General features: G+C 42.6%; 1 protein-coding gene across 1 annotated transcript; it reads left to right on the top strand.

Moving 5' to 3' along the window:
• The first annotated feature begins 10,465 nt into the window (after nt 1-10,465).
• KDELR2 (KDEL endoplasmic reticulum protein retention receptor 2) lies at nt 10,466-17,192 on the top strand. Its single transcript, XM_004380823.3, has 4 exons — nt 10,466-10,892; nt 14,041-14,199; nt 15,366-15,618; nt 16,735-17,192. Exons 1-4 carry the CDS (start codon nt 10,887-10,889, stop codon nt 16,767-16,769), a joined length of 453 nt encoding a protein of 150 aa, XP_004380880.1. The 5' UTR covers nt 10,466-10,886; the 3' UTR covers nt 16,770-17,192.
• The last annotated feature ends 859 nt before the right edge of the window (nt 17,193-18,051 follow it).

Here is an 18,051-nt window from a genome sequence, read left to right as displayed (position 1 = left end):
CGGGCGGCCGGACCCGGGGGAGCCTGCGGGCTGCACGGTGGGCCCTCTGGCCGGGGCGGGGGTGTCGGGGTGCCAGGACCCGCGCCGCACTTGGGCCAGCCCCGAAGTTGGGCTGTCGGGGCCCAGAAGGCGTCGACCGGCCCGCGCGGGCCCCTGTTTACGTCTGGAAAGTTTGGTTTTAGGGGTACAGCAGGCACGCTTCTCGCCCGAGGATTTAATGAGGGGCTTCTCCGGGCGCCTGGGTCTAGTCCTGGGTCAGGGGGACCAGAGGTGCAGGGAGCTCGCGAATCAATGGGACAGGCAGGAGGAGGATGGGCCGGACCGCGGCCAGGCTAGCCTGACGTGGCAGCCAGGCCACCCGGGAGGTGGGGCGGGCTGGAGCCGCCGTCGGAGGTTGCCCTCTCCCACCCTGCCCCTTTCGGGACGGGGCCTTAGGGTAGGGTGTCAGGGCAGGCCTGTTCTTAGGGTTCTGTGGGCTTCGTCTAAGCTCGCGGATCCAGGATCACAGCCGCCACAGGAGGGGGCTGAGGGGTCTTTTAAGTTAATTTATGAACTTAAGACAATTCATGCTTCTTTGATGAACGAACTGATTTGTCAAACTCTTGAGTGCCTCCATCTAATAACGGGTTCTCTTAAAACTGCGGCGCCGGCTACCACTGAGGTCTCTGGTGGTATCATCATGTAAATTTCTCACCCCACGTCACCAGGGAGCTGGCCTGCTCCCTCCCCAGGAGTGCACATTTCATGTAAGCCTGCAGGAACGCAGTGGAATGAATCTTTCCCAGATAACAGTGGTGGAGTTTTAAATGCCATTAACCCTGAAGACTTAAGGGTTATGTTTATTGAAATGATTTCTTAAAGTGCAGTGTCTTTCTTAAAATTATTTTTGATGCCTTGGCCTCAGTGAAATAGCTTTTGGTAAATTCAAGAACTTTTTGCAGAGGCAGTAAAAGATGGAGTCCTAAAGGCCTTTGGGTAGGAAAGATTCAATTTACCTGATTTATTTCTAAAAGTGACCACATCTAAAGTAACACCACATCTTTGACTCTGCAGTCTGCAGCCCTCACCTGTCTCTTTGGAACTTAGCTGAGATCCAGGAAGTAAGCAAAAAACCCAAAAAAGACCTTTGAGCAGTCAAAATGGATGATACAAAGTCCACATACTGAAACTAGTATCTGACTTGAAGATGATCTTTCAACTGATGCCTGGTTCTGAGAAGCACAGTTGTATGATTTCCAATGATAGAAGTTAACTGCAGCAATTATAATAGCCAACATGTAAGCACTGACCATGTACAATGACATTATGAGGTGGGTGCTGTTGTCTTCATTCTGTGGAGCAGGGAGTCTCAGGGAGGTGAGTAAATTAAGTGGAGGAGCCAGGTTTAAAACACAGGCACTCAGTAACTCACAGTTGAGGATTCTGAATAAATATCTGCCCACTTTGGTAGCAAAAGTGGCCTAAGTTATTTTGGTTTAAATGTTTGATGCCAGACCAGTAGTTTGGGTCATTTTTTGTTGCACTGAGAAAATGTTATTTTTAATCGTTCGTTTTTTTCCAAAATCTTCGTATGAATATGTTGATCTTCTTTCATATATTTTTTAGAATCTCCTCTTCTGTTATTAAGTGTTGAAGTGTGCTGCCTCCTAAACGTGTATCAAAACTAAGATGTCTGGAGAACTTACTGCAACTCCAGAAATAGAATTCTTAAGGACACCTTAAATAATAAGGAGAAAATGAAAGAGTTTACTATTTTGTTAGTTTGCTTGTTTTTAATATTCATCATTTTCATTTAGGAGAGTTTAGGAAAATATAAAGTACTTAAGCTAAAATAAGAAGAAAGGGTGATACGTAGGTGAGTTACATTCGTGTGTGTTTGCCAAGTATCTATAGTTAACCTATAGTTATAGAGCATTATTAAACTATTTTTGTTCTTCCTGGCCTCTTAAAAATCAAACTCACCAAGATCATTTACTCAGAATTAAATACTGAATTTGACTAGCTGCTTTGTTTTTCCATACTAAATTATAAAAGTTGTTCAGAGACTTTTGAAGGAGTAAGAATTTGATAGGAGTGTATCAAATAACTGCAGTAGGAGACAGCTACATCCAGGTTTTGTTTCTCACTTTGAAAATACTGGTATTGAGGTTCATTTTAGGATTTTGACACCAGTTTTGAACATGCCTTCAGCTTCAGAACCCCTTTGTCTTTTCCCCTTAAGAGTCAGGGGTGAGGCAGGCTGGTGAGGAAGGTAGATTCTGTTTTCCTGACTGATTAGAGCCAGGCTGCCTTAAAGCGGGGGCAGAGGAAGTTAATCTTGGATTACCTCTGTTGGAATCTGCATTCTTTTGTGGCTCTATCTGCCATTGTCATTACAGAGGGGTACCAAAATGTGTAAGTGGTATGAGTTTCTCATATTCCTGAACTATCATTGCAGCTTGCATCCACAGTGTGCTCAAGTGGTCAGTTTATTCTTGCCCTACACATTGCCCTGGATAGCTTTGGGCAAACTAGCCTAGTTTTTTAGATGAAGGGCTTCCTATCTAAATTTCCCTGTAGACTGACAGTTGGTAGTGGTGCTGTATCTGTGTATTAAATGACTAGTGGACTCCTGGGATTCATGGCCCCAGCCGTCCGCCCTAGCCTCTCCCTTTCCCTCCTTTACCTTTGCTTATGTCATCATTACCTACTGTTATGTAGGTGGCAGGTTTGTCATCCTACCAAAGATGACAGGAGCAGACAGTGTCCCTCTGTTTCACATAGTTGGACCGTTTATATCTTTGAAGTGAATGGAAAACACCTCGTCTTTTATTGTCAGCTTTGAGTACTTCAGGAAGTTTTTGTATCACATTCCCGGCTCCCAGTATAGAAGCTGTTCCCTCTGTCCTTTGGAGTGCTAGTCTCTTGAGTAATCATAATGCTCTCAAACATTTATTGCTGACCCTGGGGACACAGTTCAGAGCAGCAGCTTGCAGCTGTCAAAGTTTCTGCTATCAAAGAGAGCTACAATTTAGTTGAAATGGTAAGACATATGAAAAGAGAAACATGTAGGTTGTCAGACTGTATAGTCAGTAAATCTTATGGGTGTAAAGTGGCAACAGTGATCCCAGGGAAGGCTCCTCTGATTTCCCAGTTTAACAAGGTGGGTACTGGACCTCTGTGAGGAAGACTGTAACCCTTTACTTATGGACCTAGATAGTGATCTGCATGTTCAGACCAAGGGTTTGGACCGGAATGCTGGATAGGCCCAGGCAGGCTGGTGAGGAGGCAAGATGACACTTCTCCCCAGATTAATTTATTAACTCAGAATACCCCTGTCCAAGTTTAACCAGAATTTATTTATGGAACTGCTGAACTGATAATAAATTCCATCTGCCAATGTAAATGCAAAATAAGCTTTTTGAAGAAGAATAATGAGGGAGGATACACTGTCCACATATCAAAACAAATGGAAAGCTACAGCCATTAAAAGTTTGGTATTGGCATAATAACGGACAAATAGATAAATGAAATGTGTATATTTATGTGGGAATTTGGATATGGTAAAGTGGTATTTCAAATCAGTGAGGAAGGAATTATTAAATGATGTTAGATAATTGGCTGTCTGGGGAAAAATAAAATTAGAGCCCTACTTCACCATAAACAAAAAATTCTAGGTAGATTAAAGATATAGTGTAAAAAGCAAAATAAGAATATATTTTGTAATATTGGGGTGGGGAAGGCCTTCTTAAGAGACAAAACACTGAAGTTGTAAACAAGGAAAGATTGACAAATTGGAGTCTAGAAATTAACCTGTGTGACACTAAAACCAAAAAACCAAACCCACGGCCATCGAGTCAATTCTGACTCATAGCAACCCTGTAGGACAGAGTAGAACTGCCCCATAGGGTTTCCAAAGCTATATAAATCTTTACAGAAGCAGACTGCCACATCTTTTCCTGCACAGTGGCTGGTGTTTTCGAACTGCTGACCTTTCGGTTAGCAGCCGAGCATTTAACCTAGACAACGTAAATTCACTCATTCAATAAATATTTATTGAAAACCTACTATGTGCTGGGCACATACACTGTGTGTCTAGGATCTGGGAATATACCAGAGAACAAGGACAAAAGCTTTGCTTTCATGGAGCTTCCTTTTTAAATCATCAAAGTTAAAAGACAGTAAACTGAGAGAAGTGATCTGCAGTACAGTCATGTGCTGCATAACGTCCATTTGGCAACGTCCGACTGCATATACCCCTGTGGTCCCATAAAGTTTTTATTCATTTATTTTTTTTTTTTTTAAGGGAAAGCGGCCCTCCTTTTGTATATTATTTCCTTCTAATGGTTTTAAAAACCCTGGGGCACATCTCAATCCCCAAAGCACCTCCTTCTTTGCCGCCGCCTCCTCCAACCCCTCTTGTCATTCACCTGCCCAGCAACTGAGCAGCCATTCACTCCTGGTGCGGGGCAGCACATGCTGCAGCTCCTCCACTCCTGCTATGGGTGCTGGTGGGGTGCCAGCCGTGCCTGGGGCACTCGCGGGCTCCTGGTTTGGGGTGGTGGTGGCGGCAGCAGCTGCTGCAGCTGCACATGTCAATGGCAGTGGCAGCCAGGGCCACCACCGCCAGCCACAGCTCCTGGCACCCGCACACCCCATCCCTATGGCCATCTCTCTCTGCCCTCTGCGCCCCCGCCCTGTGCCTGGACGTGCACAAAGTCCCTATTCGGTTCCCAGTGCAGCCCTTGCCCGGCCTGTAGCCACACACCAGCAAGGCCAGCCTCCTGTATCCAGTGGATACAGCTCTCGGGGCTTTGTCTGGTGGGTGGTGGGGGAGGGGTGTGGGCTGCCTGGCTGGGGCTGTCCTGCTTCTCAGGCGGGCAGAACAGCAGGCAAGGCTGGACACTTAACCCAGGAACTGCCTGTATATAATATGGTGTTGGCACAATGTCCAAATCGTGTAACGTCCTGTTTTACAGAATGTATTGTGGATGTTGAGTGATGCGTGACTGTGTAAGTGACAAAAGGTTAATGTCCATAAGAAAGCACTCCTATGCATAAAAAGATAGCCCAGTGGAAAAACGGGCAAAGTTGGCTGATCACAGAAAAGAAAACACCAATTAAGCATGAAAGACTGCCCAGCTTCGCTAGTTAGAACAGGGATATTAAAACAGAAGTACGGTGCTGTGATTTGCAAGACAATGCTTCTCCCCAAATTAATTTATTAATTCAGAATATCCTAGTCAAAGTCAAAACAGAAAAATAAAAGGTTTGCACTGTCTCACACAGGCAAAATAAAAACCGAACCCAGTGCCATCAGGTCGATTCCAACTCAGTGACCCCATAGGACAGAGTAGAACTGCCCTGTAGGGTTTCCAAGGCTGTAATCTTTGTGGAAGCAGACTGCCACATTTTTGTCCCTCAGAGCAGCTGGTGGGTTCCATCCACCAACCTTTCAGTTAGCAGCCTAATGCTTAACCACTGCACCACCAGGGGCTCCTCACGTAGGCCAGGATGTGAGGAAAAGGGCATTCGCATCCAGTCTTAGTGGGTTAGTAAATTGGCATAGGATTCTAGGGAGATTTGGCAATATTTATCAAAATTTTGAATGTTTATGTTTTTATCCCAGCAGTTTTAAGGAATCTGAACTATAAAAATTGTCATATATGTGAACAAACTATTTATATAGGTATAAAGGTGCTTGTTTTAACTAAATAAGTACAAAATGCTGCCTGTGGGTACAAAGATGTTTGTGCACTATATATAACAAATATTGCAAGTGACCCAACTGTCCATTAATGGTGTGGTTGCACAAATTTTGGTACACCCACACTATGGAATACTACACAACCATTACAAAGAATGAGCTAGAGCTGTAAGTAGTAACAGGGGAAGATAAATCTGAGATTCTAAGTTAAAAAAAGCAAATTGTAAAAGAAAAGATTGTATAGCCCGTTTTAAAGGGGAGACATTTATGTGGGTACACACACAAACACATATAGAAAGGAGGGTAGGAAAAGCCTAGACCAGTGACACTTAAAATGGAGGTAAACCCATTGCCGTCAAGTCAGTTCCGCCTCATAGCAACCAAGCTGTCAGAAAACCTGGTGGTGTAGTGGTTAAGAGCTACTCTGCTAACCAAAAGGTTGGCAGTTCGGATCCAACAGGTGCTCCTTGGAAACTGTATGGGGCAGTTGTACTCTGTTCTATAGGATTGCTATGAGTCAGAATTGACTCAGTGGCAACGGGTTTGGTTTTTGGGGTTTTTTGGTAAGCTGTGATTTATCAAGCATTCACAGGGTGGTAGATACAGTCTATAGCACTTTCCTTTTTCTCTTTCCAACAATCACACAGTTGGTATAACTTGTGCCCATTTTACAGATGCATAAAGTGAGGTTTAGAGAGGCCAAGGATGTAATGACCCAGGCTTACCCTGTGAGTTATGTTGCTGAGCTTCAACCAAGACCCTTTTGATTCCAGAACCTTTTTCCCTAAGTCTTGCTTTGTGATGTGTGAAAAAGAGCCTTGCTGTGAGGCATTTCCTAACTATGGGATTGCAGATTCCAGGGAAAGCAGTTTGAGGAGAATATCCAGATCCTTTGAGAAAGTTGGGGGAGAACTGTCGCCAGGGGGGACCCTTGGTGAATGCTGCTGTGCAAGTTATCCCGGTTATTCTAGGGTCTGATCTGAGGGCATGGTTCCCTGCTGTTACCAGGACAAAAATAACCCATGGAAAGCTTTGCTGTTTGGTTGAGGGATCTGTTGTATAAACCACTTGGAATATAAGAATTGCAGTTTTTAACCATTTAAAATGAGGTACTCTGAAGTATACAGTTGTGGGCTTTTATTAAACTTAACTTGGCCCAGTGGGAAAAGACAGGAATGATGTTATTAAGTTTAATGATCAATTTCCATTTAGCAAGTTGTGCTCCTTAATATGGATGTCTGGTGCATTTGGTATTGGGAAGGTAGTTTCAGAAACATTTATGGTGAGTATTCTGTGAGTGCTTGTTACCTGACAGCTTTAACATGGTTTGGTCTCAAACTGACCAGGGAACCCCTCTGGCTTAGTAGCAGGTATGCTTCCTCTACCCTTGACCCCTGGAAGGAGAGGAACCCTGGTGGTACCATGGTTAAGCGCTCAGCTGCTAACCAAAAGATCGGCAGTTTGAACTCACCAGTCGCTCCGCGGGAGAAAGATGGGGCAATCTGCTTCCATAAAGATTGGCAGCCTTGGAAGCCCTATGGAGCAGTTCTGCTCAGTCCTGTAGGGTCGCTATGAGTCAAAGTTGACTTGACTTCATTGGGTTTGGTTTTTTATTTTTCTGGAAGAAGATTCCTGTCCCCTCCTTTGGCCCTCAGCTGAGACTTCTGCCTTCCTGTGAAGACAGGACACAATCTCTGCTTTAAAGGGAAAAGCTGCAACTTGCTCAGCAGAGTCCGAGTCTGGGAGAGCAGTGTGGAACTGTGAAGGTCTTCTGATTTCCAGCATGGCACTTCCTACGTGGATGCCACAACCCGGGACATGCTCCAGGCCACAGGCCGCCATCCTTCCCTCCCCCACCCCATGCTCTCTCACCCTCTAGAGCAGAGCCCAGATCATAAAGATACAGAATCACTTGGAAATTCTTTAGAAGTATTATCCCAAAATACCATAAAATGCAAATTTACCCTGTGATCTGAAACTGAAATTAATTCCATTTTCTTTTGGCTGTTTGTGCATTCATTCAGCAAATATTTTTGGAGCCCTGCTGTGTGTCAGGCCCAGTGGTCAGCACAGGGAATACAAAGTGGAATAAGGCATGACCCTGGCCTTAGAGAGGTCGGTGTCAGGTGGGGAAGAGGGGGCAGGCCACCAGCTCAGCACAGTGTGTTTTTAGATGGACTGTAACGGGCCAGGGCAGCCGTTGGCATGAAGTCGAGTGAATAAACAGCACTGAGGGAGGGTGTCTTCACAGATGACCTCCTCCCCGAGGAGGGATGTGTGAGTTGGGTCTCAAAGGGGAGTGGTAAAAGTGATATGATAGTCCCTGACTTTTAATATAGGAATGCCAAAAATGAGGCATTTCATTAGAATAATCTCTTTACAACAAAATTTGACCACATGTATCTTTTTTTTTAATTTAAACTATTGGAAAGGACCATATAGGAAATGAACTGGAAACTTTTTGTCAAGGCTTCAACAGATGTCGGATGCTCCTTGTTTTCCTCAATCTTGTTTTCTCTGTCACTATGTTAACATTGGCCTCATTCTTTCTCCTTTGGAACACTGATCTTTGATAGAAAAATGAAGTTCCCCATTATGGGGAACAGACTAAAAGGAGCAGACTTACTGTCTCTATCTCCTCCTTTGGCCCTTGAAATCAGGTACTATTGATGGATTTGGAAGGATAGCATCAACTTCACTTTCTGTTTAGGGGTTTTTGGGACTAGGCTGGAGCTGTAGTAGTCATACTTAGCAAATAACATTCTTCTCTCCAGGCTTTTAGGTTCAGCAAGCCTCAAAAACAATTGTTTATAGAATATCATTGAGAAACAGTATGCTTCTCCCAGTCCCCAGGAGTATTGCTAATAATTTAAGTGCAGTGCCATTTCTGTTAAATATGTGCTTAAGTGCATTATATACAAAGATGCCTAGGGGTGTGAAGTGTGCATTGTAGAGGAGGGTGGCTGAGACTCAGCTATTTTTCTGTTCTACATTTAGTCATCCTTCAGCTTCCTGAATGGATTCACTCAGTCGCCAGCATCTGAAACTCATAGTTCATGTCCTTTGTCACATAAATATTTGTCCAGATACAAATGCCTGAGAAGCTGTGTGCACACTCTGGACTTAAAGTTACCCAGCTGACCATGGTCTTGGGGAACATCTAGCTCAATTGGCATAACACAGTTTATAAAGACAATGTTCTACATTCTACCTTGGTGAGTAGCATCTGGGATCTTAAAAGCCTATGAGCAGCCATCTAAGATAACTCCACTGGTCTCATCCCTTCGGGAGCAAGGGAGAATGAAGAGAACAGGATACAAGGAAAAGATTAGTCCGAAGGACTAATGGACCACAGCTCCTAAGGCCTCCACCAGACTGGGTCCAGTACAGCTACATGGTGCCCAGCTACCACCACTGAATGCTCTGACTGGGATCACAACAGAGGGTTCTGGACAGAGTTGGAGAAGGATGTAGAAAAAAATTCTAATTCACAAAAAAAAGACCAGATTTACTGGCCTAAAGGAGACTGGAGAAACCCCGAGAGTATGGCCCCCAGACACCCTTCTAGCTCAGTGGCGAAGTCACTTCCAAGGTTCACCGTTCAGCCGGGGAGTGGACAGCCCCATAAAACCAAATGGGACTAATGAGGCACAGCAGTCCAGGGACAAGGGCCAGAAGGCAGAAGGGGACAGGAAAGCTGGTGATAGGGAACCCAAGGTTGAGTAAGGATAGTGTTGATGTGTTGTGAGGTTGTCAACCATTGTCATAGGGCAACATGTGTACTAACTGTTTAATGAGAAACTATTTGTTCTGTAAGCCTTCATCTAAAGTGAGAATAACAGCACAATTCTAAGAGTGTAGTTGATGTCACTGAACTGTGCATGTAGAAATTTTTGAAATGGTGTATCTTTGGCTATGTGTTTTTTTACAAAAAAAAAAAAAAAAAAAAAGTCGAGAAGGGAGAGGGTTGACATGTTGTGGGGTTGTTAACCAATGTCCTAAAACAATATGTGTACTACTGTTTCATGAGAATCTATTTGTTTTGTAAACCTTCACCTGAAGTACAATTTAAAAAAAAAGTTACCCAGCTGAGTCTGAGTATACTACACCAGTGCTCTGGAGGTGGGGTGGTGGCTGGAGGTAGAAACAGTTTCAGGGTGTTAAAAAAGACAGTTTCAAGGTTTTCGAAGACTGACTGTAGTTGCAGGTTCCCACACTCTTGTTGCCATGTTATGGTTGTTGTGTGCTGTCAAGTCGATTCCAACTCATGGCGACCATGTGATAGTGGAACCACCCCCTAGGGTTTCCTAGACTGTAATCTTCACAGGAGCAGATCATCAAGTCTTTTCTACTGTGGAGCCCCTGGTGGGTTCAAACCACTGACCTTTTGGTTAGCAGCCGAGTGCTTAACCACTTTGCCACCAGGGTTCCTTTCTTATTGCCATACCATCCAGGAATGTCTTTAATTAATACAAGATTGGTTGTATGATGAATCTAAGATACAGAGTTTTTTAAAAATCTTAACATATTCAAGTAAATGCTGCCCTCAGCAAAGAAGTCACTGTGGGAGGTCAATGCTAAACTTCCAGGGGTTGTTACTGGTCAGACTTCCCTGAGCCAGTGTTCCTCACTTGGTCCCTCCTCTCCTAAATCAGATTCCAACTCCATCCTCAAAAGACTTGTACCGTGGAGGTATTAAAACTGAAAGGAAGATGCTGAAGGTAATAGACAACTTACAATGCTGTCTAATTAACAGCGGAAATTGTTGAAATAAATTTATTTCTGCCTCAGGTGACATATGAGAAATAAATGTTCATTTGAACATTATAAATCTTGGTCTGTTGGAGGTGGTGTGATTAAGTCAGTTTCCCGTAGTCACCCATCATACCAAGACAGCCAAGTTGTTGATCCTCTGAAAGAGAGTGTGTTCAGGAATGTTAAGGGAAAGAAAGCCTCCAATCGCTCTTCCTTACTGAGAGTCACCCCCAGACATCCGCCTGTGACCCTGCTGTTACCACTTTCCATGTCTGCACTTCTACTAAGTTATCTACAGAAATCAGAAGGCCTTTCAAGGCCTTTCTAATGCTTTCTCTTTGTTTCTCTAGGTATTTCTGGGAAAAGCCAGCTTCTGTTTGCACTGGTCTTCACAACTCGTTACCTGGATCTTTTTACTTCATTTATTTCGTTATATAATACATCTATGAAGGTATAGTATGACATCCAGTAAGGTGTATTTTATCTGTAGTTCACAGACTTAAGGAAACTTTGTTTGGTGTTGGCTGTGTATATAATTAAAACTCATCAAAAATAATGTGTAAATATGTTATCCTTTACTTAAAAACCTTTAGACCACCTTGCGCATATAACTGAGAATAGTTATCACTAAGCATATTTTTTGTTTCATAGTAGCATCTAGTTAAAATACTTTGAACTTAGAGATGTTTTTCATCCTAAATTCCTTGAGATGATAGATCTATTGAAGCTTTTCATAACCCTACAAGAAAGAGGGGTAACTTATATTTTCAGGTCATGGGAACTTACAGGTCCCCAGGGAAACCCAGCAGGTCAGTATATAAGAAGGCATTGAAGCTTGGACCCTGGCTTGCAGTATCTTACTCTGTGTGAGGGACTGTGTATTGGCTTCTCCTTTTTTTTCTTTTTTTCCACCAAGTTTTCCTACCTCTGCTGTATGTGCCATCCTTATTACTTTCGCCATACTCAGATCACATCAATACTGTAATTTACCTATTCCAGTTTTTCTTAAAAAACCTTTTAATGTGTCTTAAGCATTAGTATCCATGACAGCTTTGGCGTCCCTCCTAATTCACATTAAAATAAACGTGTAACTATTTAAATACAAAATCTGTGTGTACCACCTGACATCTTGTACACCATGGTGGTGCGCACTTCATGTTTGGGGCAGCACTGGGCAGGGAGCCTCTGTTCCCTCTCACAGTCATTAAGCACCCACAGAGCCAGGCACTTCCCTAGCACGGACGGCCTGGCGGAAAGCAAGCAGGAGAGCTCCAGGTCTGGAGGAGGAGAGTAGATAGATCCTCACACTGCTAGAGGAATTCATGAAATTGTGATAGGTGCTCTGATGGAAGTATAAGGGGCTCTCAAGATGTGTCATCAGAATCTGATTTCTTTAATTCATGCATTCTACAAATGTTTATGGAACAGCTGTGTGCCCGGCACTACTCTAGGTACTTAGCCTTTTGGCACACCTAAGAAAGTAGTATTTAAGCTGAAGCCTATTGGTGGGGTATTTAAAACAACTCCTCCAACACTTTCTGTTCAAAAGCATTTTTATAAGCACAGGTCAAAGTACATAAAACCCATGTTGGAGGCCATGGTCATTCCTAAAAAGCAAGTTTGAGTTACCTGTAATTGTTCCATTTTTCATTACTAAGTCAGTGATGGGAGCCTAGTAATCGAGAAATGGTTAGGCCCCTGCTTGTTGCTTAGTCAGGTTAAACTGCAGCTATTACAGCTGTGTGAGCACTCATCTGCCCACCACCTCAGGATACCTAGTCTTCAGAGGAATCCTTTTTGCTTGCTTGTTATAGTTTCCAAGGAGAATGTCTCAGAAAATCAGCAGTGGGAGCTGAGTTTTCTGTGCTCGTGCCTTTTGACTTCAAATGCCAAGCACTGGTGAGAGGAGAAGAGCAAGTGCTTTTCCTCAGCGGCTGCTAAAGTCTTAATGGACGTAATCTCAGCTGACCACAGCTGGGTGCTTATGAGTGACCTCTGGCTGTAGTGTGCCTTGGCTGGGTGTTCTGCTGGAGGAGGGCTTAGGGTGTATATAGATGTACGTTCATTTTGCTTATACGTGTAGATTGTATGTTATTTTATTCATATACATGTGTACATGTACTTGAGGGTGTGGGGGGGTAACCATTTATAAATCTGTGGAGAGAATTCCTCTAACAGAATAAAATATTAATGTTCCTTAGGTTTTTGTTTAGCTTGTTAGTTTGTAGTTCTCCAGTATGATCCAACAATTTTAATACCATGTTGACTATTCATTTATGAATACCACTTCATAGGTAGCAGTCAGATGAAGTCTCATGGACAGTGTAATGTCTCTCTGTTTTTTTTTTTTTGGAGCATATGAGGGCTTTGTTGATTGTTCTCATTTTCCTGTTAAGTTGTTTGCTCAAACGTTTTCCTATAAAGTTTTGCAAGTTGTCTTTCTTAAGGAGAAGTAGCACCAGGCAGTGCAGCTGTTGCATGAGGATCGCAGTAGGCAGCACACCCCTAATTCTCTTTTCTCAGGGGCTCAGCCTGCCATTTCGTGCTCCGACCTAAAATTCTGCAATCTTAAAAGTGGTGTAATTTCAGAATATCAGATCTATCCTTGGGGTCAGATGAGTACATGGTGTGAAAGAACACGTAATTAATTGTAAGCCCGTGAGCAGCTGGACCGATCTGTGCACAAAATCACTCTTCTTGTAGGCAGCAACCTGAATGTTTGTGTTAAAGTAACACAATTTAAATAAAAACCATCATTGCAAAGTTTAATATGAATTGTTCACCTTATTTAGAAAAGCACTAGTTAAGAAATATTTTCATGTGGGAAGGAAGTGCATTGGTTTTGAACTGCATTGAATTTTGCATTCATTTTTTTCTTACGCTGCTGTATAACAGTTTAAGATGAGATTAAAATTACATTTCTTTGGCAGTTTCTTATAAAGTTAAACTTACATTTAACATCTGACCCAATCTCACTCCTAGGTATTGACTCAAGAGAAATGAAAACTTACGTTCATCCAAAAACCTGTACGCAAATGTTCATAGCAGCTTTATCCATCATCCCCCAAAACAAGAAACCCAAATGTCCTTTAACTGTTGAATGAATAAACAAACTGTGATATAGCTACACAGTGGACTGCTACTCAGCAATAAAAAGAAACATTTTTAATACATGCAACAACATGGCTGAATATCAAATGCATTCTGCTGAGTGAAAGAAGCCAGACTCATAAGGCTACGTATTGCATGATTCCATTGTTATGGCATTTTGGAGAAGGCAGAACTGTAGGGATGGAGAACAGATCAGTGATTGCCAGGGGGAAGGTTTGACTACAAACAGGCAGCGTGAGGGACTCTTTGGGGTGATGGAACTGTTCTCTGTGTCTTGATCGTGGTGGTGGTTATATGACTCAGCACTGTATGCCCCAAAAGTGAATTTTATTATATTGAAATTTAAAAATACAAAAGTAAATAAGTAAAGCTAAGGCAGGAAAAGGAAAGCATCTCTCCTTTCTGAATACATGGGTGATTTAGGAAAGCTGGGGGAATTGGAGCAACTGCAAGGTATTGATGACCTGGTGTTTTTCCTTTGTTTCTAGCTTATCTACATTGCTTGCTCCTATGCCACCGTGTACCTGATCTACATGAAATTTAAGGCGACCTATGATGGAAATCATGATACCTTCCGAGTGGAGTTTCTGGTGGTCCCTGTGGGAGGCCTCTCATTTCTAGTCAATCATGATTTCTCTCCTCTCGAGGTTAGTGAAGAGGTATTTAGTGGCCATGTCTGGTGCCCTAGGGAAGTAGACCTGTTTGCAGATAATGTATGTTTTTGTTTTGCTTTCTTTTGTTTGGCAAGCTTCTGGTGCAGCATACACTATTGGGTATAAAAAACCACAGACAAGAGCTAAGCACCCAGTCAGGTTCTTGGGTGCCTGCTGACAGGTTATTGCCTGACTCCTTCAGAATATGAACTTGAAACTGTCTTTCATTGTCTTGACTTCTCTGGTGCCACAGTGCCCTGCCTGTCCGAGTGTTTGAAGAACTTGGTCTTTTTGCTGCTCTGACCCTACTTCTGTCTCCTCTTCGTGTGTGGATATCTCACATTAATAGTGTCTCTCAGACTCTCCTAAGCAGCCTTGTCATACTCTTCACCTTCGGGAAGGTGGTTTGCATGGTGCGCCAGCACTGAGCCGTGCAGCGGCTGCTGCTGTGCACCTTTCCTCCCCTCATGGTGAGCTCTCTGCGAACCTGGGGTTTATTACGTTACCACGTTGCTCCTGGTTGTCTGATAGGTGCTAGGAGTGCCTTGGCTTTTAACAAATTCTTCAAGGACTACTTGCAAGTCCTTCTGTTGCCAGCATGAATAAAATAAAATACCATGTTGGACAGAGAGTCCGCATAGTTACAACTCCAAACTTCTTAACCCTTTGATTTAACCACACCAAAAATATTAAAGAGTAAGAAAAATAACGAAAATATTTAGGTAGTCTGGAAGGGAAAGACGTAGCCTGCTTGTGAGGGACAACAGCAGTGAGGGAGTGGAAGGAACCTAGTTATCAATGTTGCTGAGCCTGGCAGGAAGCAGGGTTGACTCCGGATCCCAGGTTTAGACTTATCCAAGAGAAACAACCTATATGTAGATTCGTAGAAAATTATACAGAGAAGAATGAGACATTGGGGAGACAAGGTAATGAAAACTCAAAGAGGTAGAGATGTCTGGGTCACTCAGCCTGTTCTTGACAGTGCCCATTTCTCATAAATGTTGCTTACGTTTTTGTGATTTATTAAATTGCTAAGCTGCCCAGACCCCCAGGCACCTGCTGCTTGTATGCTGCTCCACAAGGCTGGTAAAGCGAGAGACTTTGCTGTGAACCCATGGTGGGCACTGGCGTCTGACCAGAGCTTGCTCTCTGCCTTACAGATTTTGTGGACCTTCTCCATCTATCTGGAATCCGTGGCGATCCTCCCACAGCTCTTTATGATCAGCAAGACCGGGGAGGCGGAGACCATCACTACCCACTACCTGTTCTTCCTGGGCCTCTACCGCGCTTTGTATCTTGTCAACTGGATCTGGCGCTTCTACTTTGAGGGCTTCTTTGACCTCATTGCTGTGGTGGCCGGCGTAGTCCAGACCATTCTATACTGCGACTTCTTCTATTTGTACATTACAAAAGGTACACTGGGCTGTAGCCTGCTTGTCTTCTTCCCAAAATCACATGCTCTTGGGGGCTTGCTCCCCCAGCTCCTGGTCTAATACATTCTCAGTCTGGCACTGTCTATAAAGCAGAAGTGGCTTCAGAAAAATATTTTAATGGTAGTCAAATAAAATTCTAGATCAAGGTTTCTAGTCTTTTGGAATATAAGTGCCTCTTTTTTCTTTTGCTGTAGCTTTATTTTTTCATTGGTTCATCGGTATGCAGGCTGTTACTGATTAGCTGCTATTACAATCCAGTGCTTAAATCAACATCCTTGTATATGCATATTTTTGCATTTATATGAGTATAGGACATATGGATTTTATAACATCTAATGAAAACCGTGGCCCTTGCCCAGAAAAAAATCCATATTCATGCATGTGTGCACAAATTTTTATATATAGTTTTTAGGGGATTCAGGAGCCCCTGAAACCCAACCATAGATCCCAGGTTAAGAATCCCTGCTATATAGTAAAATTCCTGTTATGGAATTGCTGGGTAAAAGGGCGTACACATTTTCTTTTTTAATGTTCAAAAATTTCATAGACTTTCCTACATAAAAACAGTTATATTTTAATATATGTTGATTGCTGGGAGGAGTCATGGTATCAGAACAAAAAGCTGCTATGAATGAATTTAGTGATGCTTTCAGATGAATTTTTTTTTTTTTTTAATACAACGGCTGTGGCATCTAGGCACATTAATACCAATATGTGTGCACACGACATTTTCTGTCTGTGGGCCTTATGAATTCTGGACCTCATCTTCCCAGGGCCCCTCCATTGGGCCCCCAACTGCTTTTAGCCTCATGAAGGTACAGCTGTTGGTGGCTGGATGCAGAGCCCTGGACCACCTTGGCCGGTGCTGACTTCTGCCAAGATACAACTTCACAAATCCTGTTTCATATCTTTATATTTCAGAGGGCTTTGTTTATTGACATCAAAGTCAAGTGACCGCTGCTTGCCAGAAGCTTATTTTCCTTGTACTTTATTATGGAGTCTTGTGTGAGAATGGGAAGAAGGAAGTAATTTTATAACTGTGAAATTGTCAACATCAGTAACATTTTGTTTTCTCTTTCTCTCTTTAAAATTCTAGTGCTCAAGGGAAAGAAGCTAAGTTTGCCAGCGTAAGTGCCAAAGATCATCGCCAGCATCTGTCCTTCAGGGTGCTCGGACAGAATTCTTACCACAGCAAAGGTGTAAGATGCTTGATACGGAAAATCAGAAACTTAACTCTTTATTGCAGATAGTCGTCAGTGGCTCTGTAAGAACGTAGAGGAAAAGAACCAGAAAGTTTCTGTTTAATGCATCTTGCCTTATCTTTTTTTATTACTATGTACAAAGATTTTTTTACACAAAGAAACTTAATGCTGTATTAATACATTCAGTATGTAGCTTCAATTGGGGTAGTTCCAAAAGTGAAGATTTTGTGAGGAATAAGTGCAAACCTTTTTTTTTAATTTTAAAAAATTCTTTCAAATTGTTGATTCTTTGTGTCTGTAATGAAATTGTACTCGACAGTTGGTAGATTATATATTCTTCCATCTATCAAACTTGCATTCCACTATATTTATTTTTTGCCAAAAGATGAGTTATGTTTGTTTGAAATCTGAGACACTATGTTCAGTTTGGTGTATGTGTTCACATTGATCACCACCTGACATGGAGAGCCTTTCTTAGACGTCACAACACTACAGTTAAGGCTGCTAAGGATGACTTGCAAGCCTTACGTTTTTTTCATTACCAAAATTTTAAGATTCTGAATGTAGATGGAGTCTCATTTAAGGGTCACCAAAGTTGCCTGCCCCTCTCCCCTGCTGAGAAGTATCCCTTCAAGACTGTCCCAAGGGTGCTGAAGGAACTCTGTGGGCAGGGGTTCTGGGCTGCTTGCCATCTGAGTGTGGGAGGGAGGGCCATCGATGGTTATTTTGGATATAGGGCTCTCCCCTGAGGAAAGGAACTCAAGTACTTATCACATAATTTTCTAAGAGAATACTACAACCATGCATGCTCAGATTCAAATGGCTCTTCCTATCACTTCCGGGGAGTAAAATGATAGACAATTTTTTTTCCCCCAACCGGCAGCACCAATTACCATTCCTTATTCTTACTTTGTTTTGTTTTTTGTTTTCATTTTTTTACTGAGCTCTTGCATGATTTTTGTTACCATCCTAAATAAACATTTTATTAAACGTAGAATAAATTGTCTTTGTTTATGAATTAGGCTTTTGGAACAGCCTGTGTTAGGATGACTTTTTTTTTTTCAGTTGGCAACAAAAGCTCCATAGAGGTGCAGACGTTGAAAGTCCACTTAATCTGTAAAACCTTTTGTGTTTTATGGAAATACTAGATTTTTTACCTCCTCATGTTGCCATTATATTGATTTGCTACTTTCTTTTTTTTTTTGATTTGT

This window comes from Trichechus manatus, unplaced genomic scaffold, assembly GCF_000243295.1.
Source record: "Trichechus manatus latirostris isolate Lorelei unplaced genomic scaffold, TriManLat1.0 scaffold00077, whole genome shotgun sequence".
In the NCBI taxonomy this organism is placed as follows: domain Eukaryota; kingdom Metazoa; phylum Chordata; class Mammalia; order Sirenia; family Trichechidae; genus Trichechus; species Trichechus manatus.
The sequence above is the reverse complement of the archived record's forward strand: the minus strand, read 5'-3'. Positions and strand labels throughout refer to the sequence as shown.